General features: G+C 39.1%; 1 protein-coding gene across 1 annotated transcript; it reads left to right on the plus strand.

Moving 5' to 3' along the window:
* Nucleotides 1–695: 695 nt before the first annotated feature.
* On the plus strand, nt 696–11,622 carry LOC125024174. The gene is made up of 18 exons (XM_047611890.1): nt 696–875; nt 2,487–2,539; nt 3,078–3,153; nt 4,105–4,247; nt 4,336–4,419; nt 4,500–4,556; nt 4,647–4,838; nt 4,975–5,262; nt 5,950–6,004; nt 6,094–6,184; nt 6,282–6,423; nt 6,520–6,624; nt 7,933–8,041; nt 8,143–8,338; nt 8,419–8,493; nt 9,680–9,782; nt 10,443–10,549; nt 10,931–11,622. Exons 1-18 carry the CDS (start codon nt 848–850, stop codon nt 11,064–11,066), a joined length of 2,040 nt encoding a protein of 679 aa, XP_047467846.1. The 5' UTR covers nt 696–847; the 3' UTR covers nt 11,067–11,622.
* The last annotated feature ends 2,394 nt before the right edge of the window (nt 11,623–14,016 follow it).

Genomic DNA, 14,016 nt, shown 5'->3' on the forward strand with positions numbered 1-14,016 from the left:
AGTATAAATTATGTTTTTGTTCCTGTGTATAGTCAGCTTACTTTAACGCATAAACATTCATAGTACCTTAAGTTAACATAAGATATCCCTGTATTCATATTTCCCCATTGAGGGATGAATAAAGGCTTATCTTATCAATCATTGTGTATATTTTGCTCACTCACCTGTACTTAGGTTTCATCTGCAAATATTGTACATGTGCTATAAAACCAACCTGTACCATACCGCTTGTACTTGTGCATGTGTAATGACAATAAAATTGAATCTAATCTAATATAATGTACAGAAAGTTACAGTAGTCTAATGAGAAGTAATAAAAGCATCAAATAAGTCAGATTCGTTTCTCAGGAAGTCATTTGCTCACATGGTAGGTAAAAGATAACTGAAACTCACTACAAAATAAAAGGGCTGTCTTCGATAGTACAGTACAAATACTGGTCAGTGCAGTTTGACCACAACAAGGAAAGGAGTACCTACTCTAACACAGGTAAACAAATCAAATTGTATTTAAAGCCTGTACTAATTAAAGTTGACTTCATAATTATTACAACTAAATATAATTATTTTACCTTAATCTGTCATATTTAAGAACCAGAAGCTGTAGAATATGTGTTTGTTAGTTGCAGACTAAGAGAAAAAGAGTTTCCAGAGGGTTTCATTAACTACCAGCGAAGAAGAAAATCAATCGAGGAGGAGGGAAAATTAACGTAGAAGAAGAAGAGGAAACCGGAAGAACATGCAGAGTTGACAACCCGTGGAGGACAGAAAACATTAACCACGACTGTGGGCGAGAATCACATGTAAACAACAAACTTGGACCTCCAGTCAGAAGAGACGAGTCAGCACCATGTCGAAGAAGAAAGCCTTAGTTAAAGGTGAGAATAAAGCAGCGGTTTAACGCGCTAACGTGATACCTGTGGTGTCGCCCTCTGAGTTTCATTTGCCGAGAACTTGACCTGTTTCTGCCAGGTTAGCTTCACAGCTAGCCGCGTAATGATAATGTAGCTTCACCATCGCCGACATTTATGATTGAATAATATTTATTGTTGTGTATGTTGGTCTTTTTTTCATTGACTATGTATTATGTGGCGTTCAGGTGTGTGGGAGCAGTGCTCGGTGTTTACTAGTGTCATAGATCGTTTTTACTGAGCACTCTCTTTAAATCTCCACGCATTTTGTTATTTTCTTATTATTTATATGCTGTTGAGATGCAGTAAGTGTAAGCCTATTAAAAGTGAGTGACATATTGGTGAAAACCAGTAAACATGATAACAGAAAAGGCAAAGATAAGATAAGAGATTTAGCAAAAGCGAATCAATCTATTTTATTTTTGTCTTGGACACATTTTCTCTGAGTTCACACTGTTTACATCTCTACATTGCAGTCCAGTTAATTTAAGGCAAATAAAAGTGAGTGAAAACAAGTCAACACGGTAAAAACAAGCAAAGATTAATGTTTGACTGGTGCTTCTGTTAAAGTCCGTATATTAATTTAGCTTGGCACGTTAAAAATATTTTAAAGGCAGCTTTGACGAATGACCCCGAGCTTAGTCAACCTACGATTATCCACACCCTGCTACCTGCACCGGTACACACCCACACACACACCCCCTTACCTGCCCTTTTGTACTCTTGTAATTTCTCTTTTTACACTCAATAGTGTATAATATTACACAGACTAAATTCAAAGAGTTTGGTGTGTGTGTGAACACAGGAAGAACTGGTCTGCATGAGCCAAGCACAGCACACACACAGGTTAACTATTACATTATGACTGACTAGTCAAGTGAATGACACAGATTGTCTGGTTATGGCAGCTGTCAGGAGGTGGGATAGATATCGGGCAGAAAGTAAACATTTTTGGTTTTGGATTTAAGAGACTTTGACAGGGGATAAATTGTGATGACACACAGTGCATCACGGTTTGTTTTTTTTAATGGGGCTGCAGATCCTGACCCCTGTCCACTGCTAAGAGACATATATAGAACGGTGCAGGAACATGTCCTGGTCTGATGAATCATGGTTTGTTTTTTACATCACACTGATGACCTGAGCTCTATGCGTCACTTATCTGGGGAACATGAGGCATCGCGGATGATTGGACCACACCTTGTGGTTGTTCAGGTGAATGTTCAGGTGGTGGTAGCGTCCAATATCCACATCAGTGCCATTGGATGTAGCAGTGGACGTAATAATAGACTTGTGCTCAATGGGACCTGTGCTTCTTTATTATTTTCATAAATTACAATATGTAAATTAGTTCTTTCTTAGTTTGGTTATTTGAGACAGACGAACAAACACAGAAGAACCACTTGTTCCATTCATGTTTGTTCAAAATAAACACGATGTTTTCCACCCGTGACTAAATAAATGAGACCTCGTTTACATATGATTTGCAAACGAGATCAAGTCATCATCTGTTGAGTGAGTATTTACACCCTTTGTTTATTTATTTATTTGTTTATTGTTTATTTGTTTATTCGTCAGGTGGCGCTCCAATCCAGAGGATTCGAGAAAACTCCAGACTTATGCACACACATGTAAGTATGATTCAGCCCCTAAAACAGATCTCGTTGCTGTTGTTGTGGATTAACAGGTTGTTCCGGTTTTTAGACGAGCTGTTGCTGGAAGGTAAGTCTCTCATCACAGAATGGTCGCGTAATCTCTTAAAACGAGCGTAAACACTATTATTTATTGTTTATTATCTATTATGACATGAAAAATCTAATTATCATGCTACGTCTAGATTCGGTGCTTCAGCCATTGATTCGTTTGATTGTGGAGCGATGTATTGTTTTTGAATGTCAAGCCGATATCTCCACGGTGATTATTTCGTTCAGCTGATATAAAACTGCAACATCCAGTTTAGGAAGCTTGTTACCAAAGTAGCTGGAAACTAATTTCCTGTCAGTCTATCGAAGCTGTTTTAATTTATATTTCACAAGGCAAATATTACATTATATATGTGATGAAATTTACATTTCACAAGTGGGAAACTTCCTTCCGTTTTACAGCTGCGTCAGTTTCAGCTTTGGTTATGCTGCGTTCTGAGCCACTGACATATTTCCTCCTTCTTAGGAATCAATGGTAGATTACTTAAATGGGCGTCAGTCATCATATTCCTTCCTGGATGTCCTTGCACCAGCCCTTTTCGGTAAGTTTCGTTCTTTTTTTTTGTTTGTTTTTGTTTTTAGTCTGAGCTGGTTGTTGCAGATTGTTTCAAAATGCATCAAAACAGACTTTAACCTGGAAACCTGGACATGTTTTAAAGTCTGACTGAAATGTAAAACTCAAACCAAAAGGCTCATTACTCATCTTAAAAAGCTACACAGTCAATATTCCAGTCAGGGAACTGAGGAGAGATGTAAAGTTAATACAAATTCTTTTGGTGGCAAATAGTTGATCAGGAGAAGTTGGCTCAGTCCAATCCCACCTGCTCTAGAAGACTGGATCAGAAATCATTAGAAATATTCAGAACGGAAAAGTTAACTATCTATTAAAAACACAGCGAGAAAAGTTTTACCTAATCTGGAATAATTGGATAATATTTATCATAACCCCAATGAGACCAGACTTTATATGATCTCCCAGACACCACGACCACGTTCACTCATTTATTTATGTGTTTATCCATTTTCACTTTCATTCGGGTCCCACGCAGGTTCTTGTAAATAGTTAATTTGATGTCAAGCTGTGAAAAAGGCTGTGAAAGTTGTGGGTGTTTAAGAGCCGCAAGAGATCTGATCTGTATGTGACATGTGACAATGATGTAACACCATCACTGGATGTGAACCATTAGTTTTTAGTTAAGAGTGATATCCAACCTAGGAGGAGGATATTTTTTTGCCTTTTGACTTTATTTTCAAAAAAGGGAAGAGGAAATAATCTTTTGTGCATGTATCGTATTTCGTTCCTGCCTTCCCTAAATAAAAATAGAATTAAAAAAAAGCTACACAGTTAAGTCAAGATACAGATGCATTAGATCCATTAACACCAGACATTTCTTAAAAATACCACAAGCTTTGTCTTTACTAATCTGATTAAACTCTATAACGATGTGACCCAATTAATGAGTCTTCTCACGTTTCTCTCTTGTGTTTTGCAGGTTACAATTTTGGAAGGCCCTTCGAGGATGACCTCATATATTCAGACGACGACGACGATGACGATTACAGTTACAATTTTCCACACACTGCTCCTAAAAAGTCTTTAGAGCCGCATCCAAAAATAAAACAACTCACCGAGGAGGTACCGCGCCTCAGCTTCTCCTCACGCAAGCACGCTTTCCTTTTAGAAACTGGCGATTATCAGTTAACGCGGCACGCTTTGTTCGCAGGAGGCGGATAAAATTGCACAGGAATTGATAGAAGAAGAGGAGCGGACGAAGGGGAAGACGCAAAAGAACAAGCGCAAAAAAATGGTCAGCATGTGGATGATTATCGGCGTTTAACGGTTTTTCTGTGACACCTGCTCCTGACACGTCTCCTCTTTCTGTTACAGCGTAAAAAAGAGAAGAAACGATTAGAAAAGGAGAATGCGGTCAAAGAAATTTTAGCTGTAAGTCTTCTTTAATATTGCCCGGGTTCCAGTTTAAAATAAAATCCATGCTCATTGCTTTTAATGACCTTTTTTTTCTCATTATTTCAGGAGGAAGAGGAAGGAAAGTCGGACTCCTCAGAAAGTCTGGAAGGAAACGCTATAATTAAAAGTGTTGTAGGAGGCAGTGAATCTTCTCTATCTGGTAAATCTCAAAACGCACCTACGGCGGCCGGATGCGACGAGAACGGTGATAATTCTAAAGAAACGAATCCTGTCAAGAAAAAAGACGAGGAGCAAACGGTTCGTTTTTTACAAAATTATAGTTTCCTGCTTAAAAATGTCCTTGCACACACAACACTAGTACATCACAGATGATTATCCTGAAAAAATAATCAAAAAACAAAAAAAACGAAACACCTCGTCTTATTCTCCACAGAATCTGGAATTAAATTATTCATATCCTCCTCCTGCTAAATCGGTGCCCGAGGCGACGTGTAACAAGAAGCCGACAAAAGACAGAAAAAAGGAGAAAAGTAAATCGCCCCACGTTCGGCAGCCCGCGGAGGGAAAGCCGGAAGCTGCCGAGAAACCGAAGGAGGAACAGATAAAAATTGCAGAGAAGACGGAGAAGAAAAAAACAGAAGTTAAAGAGAAACCAGAGGAGGAAAAGCCAAAAATTGCTGAGGCACCTGAAGTTCGAAAGAAACCGGAAGCAAGTAAAGAGGTGAAAACACAGGCATTTTCAAAGCATGATAAAAAATATATAAATTTGAAATAAAAATTAAATTAATAAATTAAATTTGAAATAAAAATGTAATTAATAAATTAAATTTGAAATAAAAAATAAAATAATAAAAAATATAAATAAAATAATAAAAAATAAATTGAAATTATGTATTTTTTTATTACACTATATAATATTTATTTTATTTTAATATGATCTTATTAATATTATTTTTATATGTGTTACTTTTATGTGCAACAAAGCTGCTGTGACCAAGAAATTTCCCTCATGGATCATTAAAGTCTAAGGATAATGGCAAAATCTAAACCTTATTTTTTAATTTTATTAATTATATGTGAATATATGTGTGTGTGTGTGTGTGTGTGTGTGTGTGTGTGTGTGTGTGTGAGAACATTGGTGGATGTGACATTATTTTAATGGAGTTTAACGTTTTAGAACATGTTCCATTTGTTTCTGACATTAAATTAGAATTGTTTTCATTTTTTCCCTCTGGGGCTCAATAAATTATTAACCCGTCTCATAAGTTGAGCTCCTCAGTCACTTTAGGCCCCGACGGTTTCATTTTCCTCCGATGATTTTGCATCTTAACTTAAAAATGACTAATTTAACGTGTCCTGAAGCGACCACCTGGCTTCACAGACTAATTAAAAGTCTCGGCTTTAACAGAAAACAATGGATTCGGTTGCAGAGGAGTTTGCGAAACGAAGCATCGAACTTGCCAGTAAGTTCATTCTCTGTTATCGTTTCTTTTAATTTTGTTTCTTTGAGACATAAAACATAACTTAAACTGCCCTTTCTCCTTCCTTTCAGGTTTGGGGAATCGTTTGGCCTCCGCTGGACAGTTTGAGATGGCGGTGGGATGCTTTACAGACGCCATCAAATACAACCCAAAGGAATATAAGTGAGAACGAGCGTCCTGACTTTTAAATGAGTCCAAACAGCAGCAGCAGCAGCAACTATCAGCGATAACCAACTCTGTTTTGTTGTGTCGTGTTCAGGCTGTTTGGAAACCGGTCTCTGTGTTATGAGAGGCTGCTGCAGTATGAAAACGCTCTCAGAGACGCCGACGTCGCTCTCACCATGGAACCGAATTGGATCAAAGGTTTATTCCGGAAAGGGAAGGCTCTGTGTGGCCTCAAGGTGAACGGCTGCGTCTTCTCGTATCGCGGGGCTTTTTTTTTTTGGTGCAAATTTATCCCGACTCCCCCATTTGAACGTTATTTAATTCCTCTACAGAGATACTACGAAGCCTCGCTCATCTACAAGGAGGTGCTGAGGCTGGAAAGTACGAGCGCAGAAGCTGCACAGGAGCTGAAACGAGCGCAGACTTTACATCTCATGGTAGGAGAAGAAGCTTGTGGACAAAAAAAAAAAAAATAGAAAGTAGGAAAAACTCTCCACGACCGCAACCAGAACGTCTCATTCACTGTTAGAGGAGATTTACTCATTCTGCCCAGTTTTCTCTTCCTCAGTAGTTTCAGTTCACGTCCGTTTAGTGTTTTTGGAGAAGTGGTCGTACCCGTCGCTCCATACGTTTGGTTTATTCTGAACCACATGTGGACGTAGTCGGGTTTTAGCTCGTAGCCTGAGTCAGCATTTAGACTTCAAATACTTTTCAGTGTAGATTCTCTGTGTTTTCAGGACACGCAGAAGAATCAAAAAGCCGTCGTCTCGCTCCCCTTAAAATTAAACAGATGCACTGATCAGCCAGAACATTATGACCAGGAGACGGAGACGTAAATGACATTAAACCATCTCAGTTGGTGTTTAATGGGGGTGGAGTTTTTGACAAATTAAATCAAAATGTGGCATAAAGGAGCCATTTTACCCACTATTTATAATGATTATGCTAAGCTAAGCTAAGCTAAGCTACAGATGTCAGGTGTAGCTTCATATTTGACAAGGAGACACGAGAAAATTTAACTAGAAAATGAGAAAAACATGTATCCAGAAAGTCAAATTACTCTTTCACACCAATAAGCCATAACATTATGACCACTGACAGGAGAAGTCAATAACATTTAAACCACCTTGTGACAATTCAGTGTTCTGCTGGGAAACTTTTGGACCTGGAATTAGACATGTAGCCCCCACCTAGACCAGACCAGACCAGACCAGACCAGACCAGACCCCCCCCCCCATCCTATAACAGTAACACTCCTTGTTGGCAGCAGCCATCCCCAGCAGGGACACACACACAAAAACTGTTTAGGAAAAAGGCACAAGGTGTTGACCTGGCCTCCAAATTCACTAGATCCCAAACTGATTAAGTATCTTAAGGATGATCCACGGAGGAACCCTCCCCTCAACCGGACAGGGCGACCTCAGACAGTCCATGTCCATCCTCTGATGAGTCACACCTGTTTTGAAAGGGAACCAGAGACCTAAACAATATTAAGAAGGTGGTCATAATGTTATGCCTGATCAGTGTATAAAATAAATATTGGAAAAAAATTAAATAAAATAAAAGTCAGCAAAGAGTAAAAAAGAATAGGATAAAGAAATGCACATTAGACCAGTATGTATTTCTGTGAAGGGGAAACTTCAGCTTAGATCCACTGCAGATGCATAAATCTAGTTCTAAGTGTCTCTAAGTCTCGGATCCTATCGAGTAGAACTTATGATGACGTCTCCGCTCTTTCATTCCAGGAAATGGGCTTCAACTGGGCGCAGAGCTCGGAGGCCTTGAAAACTCACGCCACGTTAGAGGAGGCTGTGGAGGCTCTGTTCGCTGCCGACGGCAACAGGAGGTTTCCAGGTGAATGTCGGGGAAAAAAAAAAAACATGTGGACCGACGTCACGTCACACATGTCCCCCCGGTGCATAAAGGGCTTCACTGTTTGTTCCCTTGTCATTTAGACGCCGGCGCCAGTGGTGACGTCACGGAGCAGCCGGCGGCGCAGGAAGAGGACGGTGAGGACAACGACGAGGGAGAGTGGATCGTCCTGCAGCCGAGTCGTTCTCGAACGCATCAGGTCAGAGAGTCGGACGCTTCGGGTCAGAGTAGATCCAAGTCTCGGTCTCCGACTCCACTCTCCAGGAACGCTGCAAAACCGTGAGTTTAACAAACTTAATCTTGAAGTTTTGACTCTGAAACCGTGAGCTTTGCTTTGATTGAATCTGTTTTCTTACAAGGCCTCTTTTCCCTGTTTGGGTCGGATCCTTGAATCCGGCCGTCACCTACGTGAAACTGCACGAGATCTTCAGCAGGTAAAATTATCACAGCCCCGTCTCCTTCACGCCAGTTTGTTTTTTATCTTATTGTCTCAGTTTACAGCTTTATTGTAGATAAGTAGCAACAATAAAAAAATAAACAACCATGAAATAATTAAAGTTTAATTAAAGGTGCTGTACTGCCAATTTTTATTTAGATTAAAGTAAAACAAGGTTTAAATCTGAATGTGGTGCAAAAAAAATGTGTTATTTAATATTTAACAGCTGCAAAAGAAATGTTATGTCTATTATTTATTAGTTTTGTCTATAAAGTGTCAGAAAATAGTGAAAAATGTCCCACTGTCACGTCTTTAGATGTAATTAATGGCACATAGAGCAGGTAACACACAAGACTGAGTGGAACGGCTCAGTTAAAAAGTTCAACTAATTGCAATAAATATATATATATCTATATATATATATATATATATATATATATATGTATATATATATATGTATATATATATATATAAGTATATACTTAAAATAAATGAATAGAAAAGCACCTGGTGATGATTAGTGCAAAAAAAAGTAGCGCAATGACTGAACATTATGTGCAATATGCCAACAGAAGACTTCTTCTCATTTTTCATTTGCAACTAATCTGAACATTTAAATCCACAAATATTTTCACAGTAACATGATCAACTAGAACAAATAAACCAACGGAGGCGTCTTCCTGACCTCTCAGCTAGTGGTAGCGTCTCTTTGTCCAGATTTACTGTCATTTACTCTAAATATGAAGCTCCTAAACTGATCTAAAATATTTAAATTCTGATTATAAATGTCGTTAGCAGCTCATTTTCTGTCAGTTAATTAATTAATCTATCATTTCAAAGCTAGAAATTCTATTTATGTTCATTTTTCCACATGTCCACTGATCCTAGAAATTATATTATATTCCAATGTTTTTTTAGCATTTTTGAAATTCCCATCCCACACTGTATATACAGACAGTATATACTGCTCTATATTCGTGTATATTTTATACATTCTTTCAAATTTTCTTGGTCTTTATTGCTTTTTTTTGTATATATTTCGTACCTAATTATGTGCTACTGTGACAAGGTAATTTCCCACACGTCGGATAAATTGTCTTATGTCTCATATTTAAAATACACATTAAAAACTAGAGGACAGAAGCTCTTGTTTGACATCTTCGCCCTCGTCTCTCCTCCTCCAGGACGGGGACGGTCTACAGCATCAAGATGCTACTGGAGCAAGAATGTGCCTTCGTGAACTACCTCCGAAAGGAAGACAGCGACAGAGCCATCCAGTGTCTGGATGTAGGTCAACCGCTCACTCTGCACTAAATGTGTTTAACCGATGATCAGATACGTGAGCTCGTTGTAAACGGTGATCTTGACCCCGTAACAGGGCGTGATGTCCTTCCCTTCACTATCAGCTCCGTTTCTCTTTTATCACGATGAACTTTGACCGAGATCTGCTGCAACCGCTGAATAAAAGTGGAGAGATAAACCAGCGCTGACTTCAGGCTGTAATCTTCTCTCAGCTGAGCATGAAGTTATAAACAAGACAACTGCATCTTTTTTTTTATTGTGCAGAAGCTTCTGCCTCTCCAACGCTGCAGCATTATTTTTCCATCACATGAATCGACCCTGACATAAATAGTTGTTTCTCTGTAGAGCTGCTTCTCAAATAAACCACTAATGAAATTCTACATTATTCAACGCAGGAATTTTACTGCTTTGTTTTGTACTTTTGATTTAAAACGGTTTATTTTTCCCTCTGGTTTCGTGAGCTTCTGTGTAAAGTGGCTCCGTATTTACCTAACGTGAAATTAATAATCCGTTAACTGGTTTCAAATGTGAACACCTGTTCTCATTCTGTGTGTGAAGATGTGACGCCTGCTGGGCGCTGTGACACATCAGGTTTGATGGAAAACGATGCTCTGACTGATTGATTTATGTGTGTTTCCTCTGCAGGGAATGGTGGTGGAGGGCTCTCCGCTCTCTGTGCGATATCCTTTCAAAGTCCACCCTGAACTCGGCGTGTCCAAACTGGCCCCCACCGACCCCTTCCAACGCACCACGTAAGAACATTTCATTTATTTTATCATAAAATAAGACGAGACCGAGAAAAATTAGGATTATCAGATCAAATTAAGGACAACTGGACTTGACAATGATCAAGGAAAAAGTGGATTAGCCTCAGTTTATGATAAATCCAGCTAAATAAAAGATGCTAACACTAAGAGCTAACGTTACAATAATAATAAATAAGTGTCTTAGTTAATGTACCTTGGCTCCAGAAATGTAACTCCCTCCAGAATATTTTCATTTTGCTTATTTTAACACATAAAAAGGCCTCATGTTCTTGATTCTGTTAACAATAATAATAAAAAAAATCAAATGAAATCTAACGTGTTATCTAGCTAAAACTTCTGCACGTCAATGGTTTTTCTCCCGTGCAGAAAGAAGGAGTGCTTTTTCTGGAGGACGACCGGGTGCACGAGGCAGGACTGCACCTTCAAACACATCCCGGAGCACAAGAACATCGACAAGGAAAGATTCACCAGTCGTCTGGGATGTGGAGGATACCGGAAATAGCGAGAGAGAGAAAAGGCGAGAATGCTGGAAAAAATAAAAATAAAAGGAATTCTGTTTTATATTTTGGTTTGCAACGTGATACGTGTCACGGTTGAATAAATGCAAAGGACACACTATACTACATTATGCTCCTGTACTATGGTAATAGTCTGTGTGCCTTTTTATAGTTTAAATTTACAATATGTGCCTCAAGCTTTGAGCTTTCCTTGGGATAAGTATTTCGTCAGGGATTATTAGTGATGGTTTTTAAGTCGTTTTAAAAACTTGATTTCTTCTGTTCGTTTAACCGTCACCACCAGGTGGCGCCGCTACACTTATCCCTCAACGTTTAGGGCTGCAAAGCTTTCATTTTAAAGGCCGCCATTCATCTGTAGTTACTGTTCCAGCACATTCACTGTGTCCTGTTTACATTCGACAAAGTTCTCTCCACTCATATCTCCGGGATTCTTTTTTTTGTGATCCGTTCTGTAGTTGTGTTCAAACTGTGTAGAAGGACTTGAAAATTAATCTCTACAGGAAAAAAAAAATAAAGTCAGATTTGTGATGACCTGCTGAATCATGATTTGTTGGCGCTGTTATTTATATGATATCACTGTGAGGAGTGATGACTTTCACTGTTACACCAGATTAATGCCACTAACAGCAGCAGCAGCAGCAGCAGACACGTATCCTGTTGCATTTTTCTTGAGTGAGAAACCCTCCACATTCAGGTCAAATGCCTGAACAGTGAGCACTGTCCTTGAGATTTTATCTGAAAGGTCTTCTAAGCCTAAAAGGCCTCATTTTTAGTCTCCCTGGGTGGGATCTGATCCCTCTCTCTCCGCTGAAGCCGTGTTTGTTATTTGACTCAAGCGGCTCAAGGTCACTTTTTCCCGACTCCCGTTACGCAATGTTTGAGGTGTGAGTTACAAAAACCTTCCCCAAGAGCTGCTTAATTAGCCAAAAATGAGCGGTGGAAATAAAGTTGAGGCGTTTTAGCTGTGAAAAGTGCTTAGTCTCGACCTCTCAGGCAGAGCAGCTGTACTCCGGGGCATTAATTGGCTGGTGACGGCATACCTCGCAAAGCCCTTTTGATCTGTGTGAGATTTGAGAGCTTGAAAGACCCGCTATGCTAACAACATGAACTCTGGCTGAACCTATAGGCAGCGCTTTGACATGCGGGGTTGACACATTAACAACCTTGCGAAATAGCGGGTCTATGTTTAATCTGACTTGTGTCCGCTTTTGGATTTGCTCCCTTCGACGAGCAAAACCTGTTCAACGGCAGATGGAGTGTGATAAGAAGCTGAGGTCGGAATCAACATCCCATCACTCTCGAGAGTCCGCACAAAGCCAGTCCTTCGCTTGACTAAAGCAAACACCGGGGAGATTAAGTGCATCTTGTTAAAAGACTGCCTGGTTTGTAGAGCTTTTAACAGATTTCTCTCTCCTGACCGACAAAGCAAGCAGGAAACCTTAGTAACAGAACCGAGTCAGCACAGAACGACTCTTTAATATACGACTACGCAGCAACAAAATCTTCCTCTCTCTCTCTGCAGCGGCAATTGAATGCGTGGATGCATAATCTAATTTTTTATTCTGATTCTGTGGTTTTCTCCGGCTGTTAAATAAACGACTGATGAGGGAGCAGCTGACTCATGTTGCACATCAACAGTCTGAGTCGCGTCACAACGAGACAAAATAAGCAGCTTTTACCGGCTTTCAGACCTCTTACTCAAACTCTGCAACGTTCCCAGTTCCCGAAACCTGCAGCTGTTTGCTTGTCCTCTTAAAAGGAAAGATTTTTTTATTTTTGTTCTTAATTTAAAACTAATTACTGCCATTATATGGATGCTTATTCCACTAATAATCACAGTAAAAATGCCTTAACCTTCTGAGACCCAAGCATTAGTTTGGAATTCATCTTAATTTCTTTACGATAAGATTAAGATCTTTAAGTATTTGCGATTAGTAGGATCTAAGAAGTATAAAAAATAAGCATCATCTTTGAACTGGAAGTAGTTTTTGATGTGCACACGGAGATTATTTTACTGTATATTGTATCTATACCAAAATATAAAACTGTTGATTTTAATGTAAAAGCAGAATTGGAAACGATGAACTCCCAATGTCATATCAAACTAGAAAAGTTAATAAACATAAATAAACAAGTGTATTGACCCTTCACACTGGTCTAAATCAAGCAGAATAACCTGCAACATACATAAAGCCTATTGTCCCCATATGAGGACATGTCCTGACGTTTTCCTTTTAGAATTTGTCGATATAATTCATTGGTCCTGCATGTTGCCATCAGTAATGGACCAAACAAGAACAGAGTTCAGCGTCGTTTCATCTCCAAACGTGACACCTTACCTCATTTAAATCAAATAATTCTGCAATGGTCTCATTGCTTATATATATATATATATATTTAAATATTAGAGTTAGTGTTTCTGTTATTTAACCTAGCCCAGTCACTAAAATGGTAGACATGTTGTAAACAGTGTGACGTGTTTTTGAGGGGCGGGGCTTAACTTGAGAAAATCAAACACCGGTTAGGTTAGCATATGCTAATAAACTGTTTTAGCAAGAGTGGACGTGGAAAACACATATTTTAGACAATATACTAATACACACGCTCTCCGACACCGTGAGAGTTATTTTAAAAGTTGACTCTGACTGATCGGACTATATTCATGGACCTCTACACTCTTTACTAACTGGATGGACGGATTGACCAAAGGAGGACACAGAGGGGACAAAGTCTGGTCTGTCTTTATCAAGTGAAGCCTCTCCAACCACGATATTACAAGAAGTAAGTGGAACCAGTGTGGAGGGTGATGTAATAAATGCAACTTAAGCTTGGACACCCATGAAAAACACGCAACTAACGCTGCGTTAGCTAGCGGTTAGCATTAGCATTAAACTGTAGCAAGAATCCCCCTAATAATCATTAACTTAACATAAT

The sequence above is a fragment of the Mugil cephalus genome, chromosome 17, assembly GCF_022458985.1.
Source record: "Mugil cephalus isolate CIBA_MC_2020 chromosome 17, CIBA_Mcephalus_1.1, whole genome shotgun sequence".
Classification (NCBI taxonomy): domain Eukaryota; kingdom Metazoa; phylum Chordata; class Actinopteri; order Mugiliformes; family Mugilidae; genus Mugil; species Mugil cephalus.